The sequence below is a fragment of the Apodemus sylvaticus genome, chromosome 7 (assembly GCF_947179515.1).
Source record: "Apodemus sylvaticus chromosome 7, mApoSyl1.1, whole genome shotgun sequence".
NCBI classification, from domain to species: Eukaryota; Metazoa; Chordata; class Mammalia; order Rodentia; family Muridae; genus Apodemus; species Apodemus sylvaticus.
Window position 1 is genome coordinate 120,705,130 of NC_067478.1, and position 15,780 is coordinate 120,720,909.

A 15,780-nucleotide genomic window follows, 5' to 3' on the forward strand; every position below is an offset into this window, starting at 1 on the left:
CATTCGAACCCTGGGACACTTCAGGTTCAATGTGATAAATGTGAGGCCTGAAGGGACCTCACAGGACCAGGCCTTCTGCTGTTAATGCTCCCCTCCGACAGTCCTTTGCCCATATCAGTTACAAAGCTTCTTCTAAGCAGCTCATCAGTACTGAATTATAATCCTAACTGAAACCCCTTTCCAGTCTTGGTGGTTCTGTGAGGTGCTGGGCTTCAAAAACTTGGCAAGTTCCAGATGGGATTGATTTGATGGTCATGAACACTGTTTAGCACAAGCACTGATGTCTACAAGTATGAAGAACATCATGCTGTTGTACTACAGGGATAGAGATTTTCTCAAAGAGTGTTTGAACATACTTGCCTTATAAAATTAAAAGATCAGCAGAGGTTTTTAGAGTGTGGGAGAGGAAATGAGATTATTTAAGTCAACTCTGAAGGGATAATATTTTTATTTCCTTCCTAAAACAAGTAAGAAAATATAAACTTGCTGTTTCAGTCAGTTTTGGGATCATCTCTTTAGAGATGTTTATAGCAACCAAAGCCAGGGTACAGTACTGCTGCTCAAGGAGGCCTTGCCCTGACCCTGGGAAAAAGCTGTATTGCAGTATGTCAGCCTGAACTAACCACAAGGTCAGCTGGCTGCATTGTCAAAAAAAAAGCTTTTCAATATTTTTAAGAAAACAGAAAAATCCTATTAACCTTTTCTCCCTGACAAATATATGAGAAAGAAAAAGAGGTTGTCACTAATGACAGAGTCATCAGGAAAATGACTACTGCCCCATGGGAACAGGGTCTGAATCTCTGCTACAACATGAATAAAAATCAAAACCAAAATGCTCAACAAAAACCTTATACTAACTGTTGAAATATAAGGCCCTTCTGGTCCTAGGAGATGGTCCTCTAGCAAGCTCTGAAATCCACACTAGATAACATACAGGGAGCTCAGGCTGCTCCACACACAGGAGGGCCTTGCTTTCTGGAGATACAGGAAATGACTACAGCACATACCACCCAAGTCCGTCAGCTTTCCAATCGACTCTGTGGCACAGAAGGCTGAGAGTCTCTGATTGTAAAGCAGAAATGAATAATGGAGGGGTTTCTCTAATCTTCATTCAAAAATGGAATTTTAGCAAAATTCTTATGAGCAAGAAACACAGTTATGTCAGGAAATTAACATTCTCAATATGGCAGAGCAGCCCCACCAATAGCCAGGTGAAAGGCTAAGAAGCAGCAATCTTTTCATTGGGCTAGGAAATGGCTTAAAGGTGTCACCGTTCAGGAAACAATACTTTAAAATATAAACCCATATGTTTTAGACTCCATAGTCAGTGGCACCATTAAAACATCTTCAGCTGTAAAGTCAGCATGTGGTGCTTTGATTTCTTCCTGCATTGTGACAATTTCTAAGTTCCATTAAAAACATTATCTTCGGTTTCTTCTTGGACAACTACTGCTCATGAAAGGGTCGTCGTCATCGTCCTGAAATGACACAAACATTATGCTATGTCAGTGACCATGCATCCTCTCTGAGCCAAGAAAGAAACTCTTAGTATTAAAATGGTATCAGGGAAGTCACATTTATCTAAAACCTATTCCTTTTAACTGTGAAATATAAATGCCCAAGTCACTTCTCTGCATTAGAGTACGAACCTGCCAGGCAAGCCTTGCGTGTGACTGCACATATCTATAACACACAATGCACACATTTTCCTAGTCACAAACCTTATTAATAAAAGCACGAGGTGTAGGAAAGCCAGGACAGAAAATATTCAAGTCATTTCTATTCTGTTCGTGATGTTTCTCCCTCACATTACTATTAGTGTTAGTATTACTGTGTTCATGTGTGCCCTCACATGCAGTTGTGTGCTGTGACAGGACAACTTCCAGGGTCTGATCCTCTATCCTCCCTTGTGGTCTCAGGGCCTGGGCTGCCGCTGGCTCGTGCAGAGGCCACTTCACCCACTGCGTGTCTGGCCACTCGCTGGCCTCACTTAGACCTATTACTGTCTACCCTCTTGGAAAGTAGACTGAGGGACAAGAAAGGTGCAGGAAAACGTCCCAAGGACCGTGATTCTTGCTTCCTGTCACCCATTTCACAACAGAGTGGACTGCGTCAGGGGATGCAGAATAGAGTGGAGTAAAGCTGTCTTTCAGCTTTTGCAGAAACAAGCAGACGGAGTATTTCAGATGGGATGGAGACTACACGCATGGTAAGAGTAAATAGGAACATCAGACATTAACTAAGAATTGAATGAGAATGAAAACAACTAGCTAAGTCTGGAATCCCAGGCGTTCATGGGATTTCATGAACTTCCAGGGAAGATGAGGTAGAAAGATTGCAATTCAAGGCCTGTTTGAGCTACAGAGTGAGCCCTGTCTCCAGGGAGAGAGGGAGAAGGCTGGAGCTACAGCTCGGTGGCTGAGAGCCGTACACGTACCTGGCCCAGGGGTCAAACCCAGGCATAAAGCAAAAACAACAGCCTTAGAAAAAGCCTGCTTATATAATGATGAAAGATAGCACTGGACAGACTGTACTTTATAGCTATATTAGAGAGGTAAACACTTTTATAAAAGTGTTACCACTAAGATGTTAGTAAACACAAACGACCCCTTAGTATTAATTAGACTTCTGACTTTAACAGATCCACGTCTGATGAAGTTCACCAGTGAGAAATGACAAATTCTGCTGCTTTGCTGATCCATTTTCCTCATGGTCAAAGGCAGACCTTGTTCGAGACATTCAAGGAAAACCCATGACATGCCTTCGGCTCTTCTCTAGTTAAATGCAAAACAGCATACACGCACTCTCTTTCTTCCGTGTGTCTGCATTTTCTGTTCAAGTGCATCTGCTCCTAAGCTCCTGGGGTCTGTGTGGCCATGCCCGACTCGCACACAGGGATCAGATGCCAGGTCTCAGGGCCTCAGGCTTACCCAGCAAGCCACCTCTCGCCCGTTGGCATACTCGTTTTAAACTCTACCATATCCAGATATGTGCCTGCCTCCCTACTGGCCGTGACATGTCACCACTCAGCAGACAGACTGAAGTCACAGCCTGAGGCGCAGCAAGGCTGGCAAGCACTGCGAACTCACAGCTAGGACATGAGGACTATGGCGGCATCAGCAGATGCTCCCGACTGACCAAGAGCCGAGGCACACAACGATGACTACCAAAGACACACTGCAAGTGTGATAAGCCAACCACACAAAAGTCAACGGAGATGCCATTACACAGGTGCACACAGTCACAGAAAAGAGAGCACAGTGGTGAGCGTCGGGCTGGGCACAATGTACGGACAACGGGCTGTGTTTAAGGGACGTACTTGGGGTTCTGCAAAACGAAAGCCCTTGAAGTTTTTTCCCGCTCATATATCACAACCCTAACCCTTCCAGCCTCTTCTTCCCCTTTCGCCCAGATTCACTCTTCCCCTTCTCCCCTCAGACAAGGGCAGGCCTTCCAGGGACATCAACCAAACATGGCATAACAAGCTGCAATATGACCAGGGACATATCCTCACCAAAGGCAACCCAGTAGGAAGGAAAGCGGCAGAGACAGTCCTGCTCCCACTGTTAGGAGTGCCACGAGAACACAAACTACAGTCTCGCACACACGCTGAGGGCCTCCCTGATCTCCGTGAGCCCACTGAGTCAGCTGATGAGCCTTGATCCATCTGGGTCCCCCAATTCTTCCTTCCCCTCTGCAGGACTCCGAAGCTCTGCCTAGTGTTTGGCTGTTGGACCTGCATCTGCTTCCATCAGCTGCTGCTGGACGAAGTCTCTCTGGTGATGATTACAATAGGCTCTGGGCCCAGCATATCAGCAAGCAGGACAAAGCATAGGTCAGAGGTTTTGTGGCTGGGCTGGTGTTCTAATCCCTGCACTTGAGGCCTTGCTTGGTTACAGAGGGTGGCTGTTTGAGGCTCTATGTCCCCATTACTAGGAGTCTCTACTACTGTCACCCTTGTAGTTTCCACTGTATTAGGTGACTAGCTCACTTCTGAAATGTCCCCCAGTTCCGGCTGTCTCTCCCATATTCTCTCCCTCTCTCCCCCATCCCACCTGACCCCCACCTGCCCCAATCCACCCACAAAATCCATTCTCTTTCCTCTTCCCAGAAAGATTCTGTGTCCCCGCTTAAGTGTTCCTTGTTCCCGAGCCTCTCTGGGTCTGTGGACTACAGCATGGTTAGCCTTGACTTTGCAGCTAATACCCACTTATAAGTGAGTGCGTGCCACGTTGTCTGGTCTGGGTTACCTCACTTGAGGTCTGTTTTACAACAAGGATATATTTAATACTACTAAGCTACATTTAAAATAGTTTGGATGTGATTTTTATGTTATGTGTTCTGACTACAATATAACTGTTTAAAAATAAAAACTAAATGAAAATGAAGACAGGTTTAACAGCTTCTCTAAAGCCCGCAGAGGTTCAAGTGGCCACCAAGAGGTAACAGGAAAGGCCAGGGTCCTGTGTCTCACAGCTCTGACCCTCTTCATTAAACAACAGAGGAACACAGACAGACGAGTCATGACTACACTTCCTCCCACTGCCTATAGAGACCATGACAGCTCAGTGCAGACCGCCACCGTCCTCATGGAGCACGGAGACCGTGACACTGTCCTCATGGAGCACGGAGACAGTGACAGCTCAGTGCAGACCACCACCGTCCTCATGGAGCACGGAGACCGTGACACTGTCCTCATGGAACATGGAGACCATGACAGCTCAGTGCAGACCACCACCGTCCTCATGGAGCACGGAGACCGTGACTCTGTCCTCATGGAGCACCAGTGCTGGGGTAGTATTCTGTCCAGAATGCAGGGAACATCTCACCAAGTTAACCTTAAAAGCGTCTACACTAGCAGCACCCCACTCTCCAAATACGAACGCTAGAAGCTAAATTAAAAAAAAAATTAAAAACCCCAGCTTTGATCCCATTAATGGGACAAGTGAGAGCAGTGTGAACAGCGTGCTTTAATCCTGCAGGCCATAGGCAACCGCACTGAAGGCACTCACTGACTTTAGCATTACAGGTCGCAGCAAGGTTATCAGGTCATGCAGGGCCTAGCCTGTGGTCTCCATTGACATTTCAGAGGCAGTTAAGGTAAGAAAAAGACAATGACATGATCACCTCATCTGATTCAAAGTCCACCCCTTTGGCTGTCTGGCTCTGGGACATCCGTTTGCTAGATGTTGTGCCCGACCACCTGAGGAAGAAAGAAAAACCGAAGACAACGAATGAGAGCATCCGCACAAGCATTCAATTCTATCGTAAGCACTGGGTACAAACAATACGCAGCTCCCCTTCATATATGCAGCAATTCTGTGTATCTATGTGCACTAAGAGACAATAGATTACATGCATGCTGTGTGTGTGCATCCTATGGGCTCTGTTTCTCTGAGTCCCAAGAGCAGCATAGTCTATTTCTCAGTTATCGAATGTTTTTATAGCAAACATTTTCTAATTAAAAAAAAAAAATCCATCTATACTACCCCCCTGCACCTAAATTTCCTCATCTGTCAAATGGGGAAATATTTGTTTTTTAAAGAGCTATGTGCTAATCTGATTGAGCACCAAGCCACAGTGTGATGTGTTAGCACCCCCTGAGTGCTGACTCCTGCCTCAATGCAGGCCCGGCTGAGATACTGCAGGCCCGGCTGAGATACTGCAGGCCCGGCTGAGATACTGCAGGCCCGGCTGTGATACTGCAGGCCCGGCTGAGATACTGCAGGCCCGGCTGTGATACTGCAGGCCCGGCTGTGATACTGCAGGCCCGGCTGTGATACTTCAGGCCCAGCTGTGATACTGCAGGCCCACAGCTGTAATAAATACTGCAGGGCTTTCCCTTCAAGCCGTGGCAGCTCAGGGGGGTGGGGACAACCTCAGCACTCCAAGTATCTCCTGTCATATCCCACATTTGCTCTTTTCCATGAGCACTCACAATCAAGAGCCTGAATCACAACGTTTTACACACAGTTGTGAGCTAATTTACTCATCCTTGGACAAGGTATGTACAATGCCCGGAGGCCAGATGGATCCCTTTGGACTGAAGTTACAAATGGCTGTGAGCCATCATGTGGGTACTAGGAACCAAACCCTGGTTTACCCACAGGAACACCAAGTACACTCACCTACTGCGCCATCTTCCCAGCCCTCTTGATTATGTTCTTAAGTAGAAATTTTCATTAAATTTAAACAGTATTTGCCCAAAATATTAATATATAAAAGAAAACAGTGATTTAAAATAAGGTTTAGTAAATATGCCAAAGTAAGTCAATTACTCCAGAATTAAGTCTATGTCAACTATGTAAGTACTCCAGAGTAAGTCCACTAAGTACTCTAGAATAGGTCTAGCCAGCCATGTAAATACTCTAGAGGAAACTCACATTAGTCATGAAAGTAACAGAGGAAGTCCAGACAGACATATAAGCACTCCAGAGGAAGTCCAGACAGACATATGAGTACTCCAGAGGAAGTCCAGACAGACATATGAGTACTCCAGAGGAAGTCCAGTCAGACATATAAGCACTCCAGAGGAAGTCCAGACAGACATATGAGTACTCCAGAGGAAGTCCAGTCAGACATATAAGCACTCCAGAGGAAGTCCAGTCAGACATATAAGCACTCCAGAGGAAGTCCAGACAGACATATAAGTACTCCAGAGGAAGTCCAGACAGACATATAAGCACTCCAGAGGAAGTCCAGACAGACATATAAGTACTCCAGAGGAAGTCCAGCCAGACACATAAGTATTCCAGAGGAAGTCCAGTCAGACATATGAGTACTCCAGAGGAAGTCCAGACAGACATATAAGTACTCCAGAGGAAGTCCAGTCAGACATATGAGTACTCCAGAGGAAGTCCAGTCAGACATATGAGTACTCCAGAGGAAGTCCAGTCAGACATATAAGCACTCCAGAGGAAGTCCAGTCAGACATATGAGCACTCCAGAGGAAGTCCAGACAGACATATAAGTACTCCAGAGGAAGTCCAGACAGACATATAAGTACTCCAGAGGAAGTCCAGACAGACATATAAGCACTCCAGAAGAAGTCCAGTCAGACATATAAGTACTCCAGAAGAAGTCCAGTCAGACATATAAGCACTCCAGAGGAAGTCCAGACAGACATATGAGTACTCCAGAGGAAGTCCAGTCAGACATATGAGTACTCCAGAGGAAGTCCAGTCAGACATATAAGCACTCCAGAGGAAGTCCAGTCAGACATATAAGCACTCCAGAGGAAGTCCAGACAGACATACAAGTACTCCAGAGGAAGTCCAGACAGACATATAAGTACACCAGAGGAAGTCCAGACAGACATATAAGTATTCCAGAGGAAGTGCAGACAGACATATAAGTACTCCAAAGGAAGTCCAGTCAGACACATAAGCACTCCAGAGGAAGTCCAGTCAGACACATAAGCACTCCAGAGGAAGTCCAGTCAGACATACAAGTACTCCAGAGGAAGTCCAGTCAGACACATAAGTATTCCAGAGGAAGTCCAGTCAGACACACATAAGTACTCCAGAGGAAGTCCAGTCAGACACACATAAGTATTCCAGAGGAAGTCCAGACAGACACACATAAGTATTCCAGAGGAAGTCCAGACAGACACACATAAGTACTCCAGAGGAAGTCCAGACAGACATAATAAGCACTCCAGAGGAAGTCCAGACAGACATAATAAGTACTCCAGAGGAAGTCCAGTCAGACACATATAAGTACTCCAGAGGAAGTCAAGACAGACATATAAGTACTCCAGAGGAAGTCCAGACAGACATATAAGTACTCCAGAGGAAGTCCACACAGACATATGAGTACTCCAGAGGAAGTCCAGACAGACATATGAGTACTCCAGAGGAAGTCCAGTCAGACATATAAGTACTCCAGAGGAAGTCCAGTCAGACACATGAGTACTCCAGAGGAAGTCCAGTCAGACACACATAAGTACTCCAGAAGAAGTCCAGACAGACATATAAGTACTCCTAAGTTCATAAGTACTTCTAAGTACTTCTATTTAGTAAAGCACTGTGTATATACAGCAGAGAAAAATATACAATGAAAATAAATCTGAAATCCAGAATTAAGAAAAGTGTTTTCTATTACTGGGGAGACAATCTTTCATGAAGAGGGCATGAATCAGAGGCTGTTTTTCCAGAGGAAATCTGTACAGCAATGCTGAATCATATGTGTTTTTCATTTCTCTACATAATTGCTAGATGAAAAGAATTCTATTTATCCTCTCTAGCATAGAAAGATGTATTGCCATAGAATTCTGCATAATTATATTTTTGTTTTCAAAGGATGTCACTGGCCTACCTTTGATCAGCCCTGGAACTGGCAGGAAAAATGTCATCTTCATCAGATTCATCCACCTCAATGGTCTATGGAAGGGAGGAAACAAAGTGATAGACTCATCTTGACAGACGAACTAAGTAACAGTATGAAGACACATGCAGCTATGTATCCAGGTCACATCAACACTGTGGTTAACACAGACCTGGAAGCACATGTGGCGCAGTGGTGCAGGAGGAAGAAGGGAAAGGCAGCCTGAGCCCCATCAAGGCCCCTCTTCCTTTACAAATTTTACTCCCTTATCCACGTCCCACCAAGCCTGAGCTCCAGAACACACAGAAGCTGAGTGACTTGTGCGGCGCAGGTGCAGCCCTGCCCTGAGGCTTTCTTCCCAGGTTCTGAGAGGGTGACAGGCTGCCAGGGTTTTAACTTCAAGTTTGTCTTTTCAGGAGTAACCCAGGCTACTTTCAAACTTGTAATCTTTGGACTTCTGCCCACTGAGTGTGACATCATCGATCTGTACTACCAAAATCACCTAGTAGTTACATTTAAAAAAACAAAACCTTGGCTCACATGGGAAGCAGCAGAGAGGTAGGTATTTAGAGTTAAGAGCCGACAGACACCTACCCAGTCCACCAGGCTCTGTGTCTGTTATATCTTGGCCCTTGACAGGTATGTGCTATGTTTTCCCCTACTAAGGTGTAAATGAGGAAGAAGCCAAGGACAAAATTCCAAAAGCATCATGCGAGGCCATGGGCTCTGCTACGCATCCTGCAGTGCTCAGGACATAGCTTCACCAAGGGCTGCCCAGCACAGGAAGAGTCCTGGCCTGGGCCTAAGATCCATGGATTATAACAGTGAGACGGCAGGTCAGACCTATCTTGAATTTGCTTGCAGAATCCCAAGTGGTAGAAAGGCCCATGTTAAATCAGTAACAGGATTGTTACGGGCCTGGTCCTCTCAGTCGTCAGTCCACAGCAGTATGAAGGAGCACGCCTCCCAGCACGTGAGGACTACACCTCCTGTGTCGGGGTTTCTGAGTCAGGCCTTCAGGTCAGCACTGCTGCCCTTTACAGCGCTATCAGACACACGAGACTAATGTATGTGCAGCGTGAAGCCGTGAGCTTTGCTGTTGGCTTTAGGAGTCTGAATAGCCATCAAGTTCTCACCAATGCTGATGGCCACACCACATCCCTATTAGGAAGTCCTAACGATGCACAAAGCACATTATTAAAATCAAATCAAAATCAACTTTCTTACCTCTGAGTAATTCTTAGTGGCTACATTTCTGGAAGGCTGCTGTCGGGTAGATCTGAAAGCTGGTATAAAAAAGATGAAACTCCTGTTACATAGTTCTTAAAGAAACTAAAAAAATGTATTCACCTCCTCATCTCAAGGACTTTAAAGTCCTACCTGCAAAAACCTGCAGTGATCAATTGGAAAACCATCTTTTATTCTGGAATCTGAAAGGATGTGAGACTGTATACACTTAAAGTCTACAGTCTGCCCACCAGGCTCACGGCTTCCCAGCCCACTCAAAGACAGTAACAGGCAGAACTCATAAATACACTCACATTAAAATAGTTATAAGACAGGCCTGAAAGATGAAGTCCTGACACTCAGCCATGTCAGCTACGGTGACCCTCCGCCCTCCCAGCCGAGCAGCCTTCCCGAGGCTCACCAGCCACCACGCCTCTCCCTTGTAGCCACACTGGGCACATGAGAACACACCAGAGGGGAATTCTGCAAATCATGTATCCTTGAGTCCCTGATAAAACTTTCTATAAATCCTCACATTTTGCTTTACAGACACTTCAGATTTCACTAAACTGCCTCTTTCCTGTCATTTGATATTGAACTATGCGATAGGTCCTAACACCTACTCGGAGTTTGCTTTCTCCTACACATGGTCAGTTGCTAGCATCAGACAGAGCTTCTCCAAGACAAGCCACTCTAAATTGGGCTAAAGGTGATAACAGCCAAGGTGTCCCTCTGACTCTCAATGCCCTAGTCAGGAGGCTTCAGCAATTTTCTGTGCAGACCAACTTTATCACTGCTCCCGCTTCCCGCCTCAGGTTTCTGTGTCCAGTTTTGTGATGTCTGAGAGGAAGATGAAAGGCAGGAAGCCCAGGTCTTGTCTGCCCTCTCACTAACAGGTCTCCCCCCACTTTCTTTAATGGAGAAGCAGGTCACATGAACAGAAGGACAGTGTGTGCAGAACTTTCGGAGAATGCTGTTAGCACTTACTAATGGTCCCCAAATCCTGAGGTCCTGGAAATCAAGGAAACTTTCTTTTGCTCCCTAGCGGACAGCTAGCAATGAAGGAGTGCTTAGAAGGTAGGTGACTTTTATCAGAAGACACCGTTTTGTCAGGAAGGCCACACGCCTCGGCAGGTCAGAGGTCTGCTTTTGGAACTGGACCCACTCTGACTTTCTAGAGAGCAGCCACTGCCAAGTTGCTTGGCTTGTTCAAGTGTCACTTTCCACACCTGGAAAACAGTGCCAATATTTCACACAAGTGTTGAAAGGATCAAGAGGTGCTTAATGCAGACTGCTTTGACAAGTGCCTGGCAGGCAGAAGGCACTCGCACACACAGGGCACTAGCATGAAAACGAATGCGGTGACTCGGTAGGAAGTCATGGGAAGGCAGTGGCCATACGGTGTCTTTTCTCTGCTCAGTCACCATCCTCTGCTGAATAACTTCAGTGGAAAAAATCTGGCTGTTATCTCCTAATCTCAGCAGCTGCTGGCTACGCATGTGATTTCTTCCTTTCCCAACAGTAACAATCTTGTGCTGTGTGGGGCTTGACTAATTTTCTTTGTCTGTCCCCTGCTCCCGCTACAGTGGACATCTAGAAGTATAGTTCCAACGCTGCACCTTCTTGGGGTGCTGACAGCCAGCACCTCCAGGCTGAAAACACCTTACGGATATATGCTTTGAACAGTTAATAAAACATTAGAAAGAACATGGAGAGGGACAGGGGAGGGTTTGCAGAGAGGAAAGGGAAGGTTACAATTATGCAAGTATTGTAACTCAAAAAAAGAAAAGAAATAATTGAAAAAACCATGAAAAGATAAAAATAGAAAAAAGAAACCCTCATGAAACTTACTACAATAAAAACATTTCGTGAATCCACACAAACACTCAGTCCATGTTTAGGGAACAAGGAGACTAAGGGGAGTGAGGAGGGGACAAGAGGATGAACAGGGACAGCAGAGTGTTGTGAAATGCCAATGCACTACCTCCACACAGCCCGATGAGTCCTAAACAGTATAACAACAACAACAACCAACAACACCATAGGTAAAGGCCACAGCACTAATCTGAGGGAAGAAGAGGTCTTACTTTAAGGAAAGTTAACAGCTGATACCTTAACAACAGTGGAAACAGGGAGAGTCCCTTTAATTAAGGTGAGTACACACCCTGGAATGTTTCACACAAACCCATTAGCCCTGAAGGAGAGAGGCAGGCTGGGCCAAGGCACTGGGGTATCTAGTCACAGGCTGGGCCAAGGCACTGGGGTAGCCAGTCAGCCCAGCGAGCAGAGCACACTGGGCCTCTGGCAGGGAAGCGCACAGGGAATTGGATGCACTTGTTTTCCCCATGAGATCTCTGAGCTCAGCTCAGTCCCCCATGCACACTGAGCACGCTATGAGGCACCCTACCCCACTGCCTCATTCTCTCTGTATTTGGGATCTGTCAGCAGGGAAGGGAAGCTATACTCTACACGTTAATCCACTGAAAAACTTAGAAGGCTCCAATAACCCTGTTGCATAGCAAAACTTTTTCAGTTTTTTATTTTGTTTCCCAGGGGTGTAGGGAATCAAACCTAGGGCTCGACCCAGGCAAAGGCAATCCTTCTACTGCAGAGCTGCCTCTCCAGCAGAAGAACTACCTCTAGAGAGTATTTCAGCCTGTCATCTCGACGGTGGCCCACGGCGAGTGCGGCCTTCCGGGGCAGGAGTGTATACACCACGGCTACGTACTCACCATCTATGATGGACATGTTTCTAGATGTTGATGAGGCGGTCTTTGAGCCCCTGCCTCGAGTGGTGATCTCCAGCCCAGTGTCTGCAAGAGGAATCACAGTGGTCAGTAACTTCCTCAGCACAGTGCAGAAGGGAGCACTCACTAACGAAGCATGCACAGAAAGCCAGCAGCACACAGAACAGAGTCTGAGGGTCAGATTTCAGACTGTCCCTAGTCACACTGGTCCTCGGTCACAGCTTACGGACACAAGCTGCAAATGGAAAGGACAGGACTCACTATGTAGCTCTCGCTGCCCTGGAACTTACTCTGTACCAGGCCCACAGAAACCTGGGTGTGCACTCCATGCCTGATTCTTCAAAGCTCTTATATTAAGTCACATTTTATGTTACCAGCTTGGGTTCCCTTGGGTTGAATATTCTTTTAATTTTTGTTTTATTTTTATGCACATGCGTGCTTATGTAAGCGTATGGTCTCACATGTGGCAGGGCACTGTAAAGCAGAAACGGGCCTAGGATCCCGGAACTGAACTTACAACATAGTTGTAAGCTGCCACGTCGGTCCTGGGAATTGAACAGCTAGTGCTTTTAACACTAGCTGTTAGAAGAACAGCTAGTGCTTTTAACCCCTGAGCCATGTATCCAGCCCTCCCATGGACAAATCTTCAATGAAGAACTGTTCCTAGTGATAGATTTATGGGTTAAACTAGGAAGTCACTGGACGGCCATGCTCCGTCATCTGGACTATGCCAGGACTACAGTCCCAGTGGTGACAGCTGTGCTGTGACGGCCTTTAGAAGGTAAGATGTTGCGTCCTTTTCACTCTTAAACAAGCTCAAAGAGACTCTAACATGTAAGTACTTTGTCTCCTGATAGTAGCAGTATTTCTCTGATCTGAAATTGTGAGATTTCCTTCCTTCACATTTGTCATCCATTACTCCTCCATACACAAGAGAATACATACAGGAGACATACACAGAGAGGCTCTTAATTATAACTTAAAAACAGCCAAGACCCTATGGCTGCACACACCCAGTTAAATCCATCTATTCAATTCTGACCAAAGGACACAACTTGGCAAGGACAAGACTTGTAGCTTACAAGTCTGCAGTGCTGAAAGGCAAAGATGGGTGCTGACCTCGGCCTCTCTGAGAACCCCCTCTGGGTGCAGTGCTCTGCCCTCTGCCTCCTCTTCGGCCCCGGCCTCGGCCCCGGCCTCTGCTAGGCACTGCTGACAAGCTGTCATCAGAGTCATTTGCTGTCTGCTCCATTGTATCAAAACTCAGGTCATCCGCACTAAAGGCTGAGGCGGAGTTCTCTGATTGTGATCTGAGGGCCCGGGCTCTGCTCATGGCCTGTGCAGCAGAGACAGCACATCAGGAGAGACAGCACCACACCCACCATTCATCCAGTCACATCAACCCACTAACATGCCATGCGCACTAAGTGCTGTACAAATGTGGAAGGAGTGTTCTATCCATCAAGTTCACTCACTACCTTACCTTACCTTACCTGTGCCATGACCTGCAGGAGACCTCTTACGGGGGTCTCCAAGAAACTCAGTTTTGTACTCAGCACTTCTAGAACCAAAGAAGATGCTGAAGATCACTCCTCATCCCACACAATGTTTGTAAAAGACAGTCATTCACTTCTTTTTTAGAATGAGCTCTTAATTAAAAAGATAAAGAAAAAACCATGAAATATTAGGGTGCCTTTATTTTCTTTCTGACCTACGTCCCACCGAGATGCTTATTTGTAAGTGATAAACTACCATTTCCAAAATGATCTATTTTTCTTTGTCTAAATACCATCTTTATTTTCATTTTCTCAAATATTATAGTCAACAATGTTCTAACTCACCATGTCTGTATAACAGCTTTAAGTTACTGACTGTAGAACTTACTCTACATCTTAAACTTAAACTCTACCTATTCTCTACCCCCAAGTCCCTGGGAACCCCAGTCTGCTCCAGCAATATAATATCTGAACAGCACAGTATCACATACAGATGGAATACGCTAGGCCATTGGAATCTGGCTGTTTCCCACGCAGCGTGTGTCCAGACTCCATGCACAGTCTGTAATGATGTGGCAACACTTCCTTGCAGGAAGGTACCACATGTCGCTCACCCAGTGACCTGCTGACAGAAACCTGCTGTATCTGACTTTGCTACTGCCAATCATACCCTAGGAGCACTGGCGGATGAGGATTCACTTGAGGCTCCACCTCCAATCCCCTTGACTGTATACTTAAGCCTGTGCTTCTTCTTGCTCAGGAGTGGCCATATTGCTTTCCACCCCAGGGCATCAGGCCCTCCTTGTACCACGAGGCATAGGGCTCCATGTGCACACAGAGGTGCCAGCCCTGACTGACCCTGTGACTGTTCTGTTCACACGCTCACTCTCTCTCCCTGGTCTCACTCTTGCTTCTCTCATGTGGGTGGCGTCAAGTCTGCATTGTGAATACTTAGAATCCGTAAGTGCTGACCGAGCATTTGAAAACCTTTGAAAAGACCACTAGCCACGGCTTTTGTCCATTTGTAAGCTGCTGTTATTGTTGAATTGAAGAAGCCTTTTTAATGCCATGTGGACACCAATTCCTCCCATCCTATGAATCCCCCTTCACTCTGAGTTAGGGCCGGCATCTCATTTTGTACCAACCCTGTCTGAATTCAGAAAGGACCCAGGAATTTATAAGCCAGAAAACCAAGGAGTGTGTGCCAGACTAAGAACAGTGCTAGGTTTTACAGGCCCATAAGAGACAGCAGTGCATAGGATGGAGATCATGGAAGCCAACAAAACCCAGTCTTTACTGTCTGGTCCTAGTCCTATGTTTGCAAGTCAACCTGTACCTAAAAAAAAAAGTTGAGTTTTTCCCATGTGGACAAGTAGCTCTATGGTATGTATTTTTTAATTTGTCTGTTAAAATAACTAATGCACAGTAATAGGATACATATTCTGAGCTCATAAATTCTGGCAAAGCTGTGAATTACATCGTGGGAAATGTCAACTCTATCACTCAAGTCGAGTAGGATACTGAGGCTGAAACCCTGTCAGCACCCACAGCATTCTGGACCTACAGAGTGCTGTGATTTAATGTATCTTCCAGACTTCACGTGCTGTAAGCTTTCTGCGCAAACACCTGTGAATGCTATGGAAAGGTCACGGCATGAGGCAGGCCTCATGAGTGGATAATCTATTCACAGGATCAATGGACTCATGAACTATGCAGGCAATGGTTCTGTTCTCAAAGAAAGCAGCACACTCACTCCCTACCATGTCATGCGATTTGAGAAGTCAGAGCCCTCCAGGAAGACTCTAATTAGATGCTGCTACCATGTTCTCTGGCCTTCCAGCTGCTGGTACTGTGAGCTCAAACATTTTTCTACACTTTCTGAATTACATGGTCTCAGGCACTTTGATACATCTGACCACTGAGATGAGCCCTCAGCACAGCTCTTACCCTTTTAAAAAGACTAATGAGACTGCGAGGGAACGCTT

At 46.0% G+C, this 15,780-nt stretch overlaps 1 protein-coding gene across 4 annotated transcripts in view; it reads right to left on the reverse strand.

The window, feature by feature from the left end:
• Positions 1-431: 431 nt before the first annotated feature.
• The window catches only part of Mre11 (MRE11 homolog, double strand break repair nuclease), a 46,768-nt gene continuing 31,419 nt past the window's right edge, over positions 432-15,780 (reverse strand). For all 4 annotated transcript variants that reach the window (XM_052189097.1, XM_052189098.1, XM_052189099.1 and 1 more), the window contains 6 exons: positions 13,419-13,635; positions 12,285-12,365; positions 9,553-9,611; positions 8,317-8,381; positions 5,128-5,203; positions 432-1,478 (listed from right to left, as the gene is read on the reverse strand). In XM_052189097.1, the coding sequence (XP_052045057.1) occupies positions 1,422-1,478; positions 5,128-5,203; positions 8,317-8,381; positions 9,553-9,611; positions 12,285-12,365; positions 13,419-13,635 (555 nt within the window). In that variant the 3' untranslated portion in view covers positions 432-1,421. The remainder of the gene's footprint in view (positions 1,479-5,127; positions 5,204-8,316; positions 8,382-9,552; positions 9,612-12,284; positions 12,366-13,418; positions 13,636-15,780) is intronic.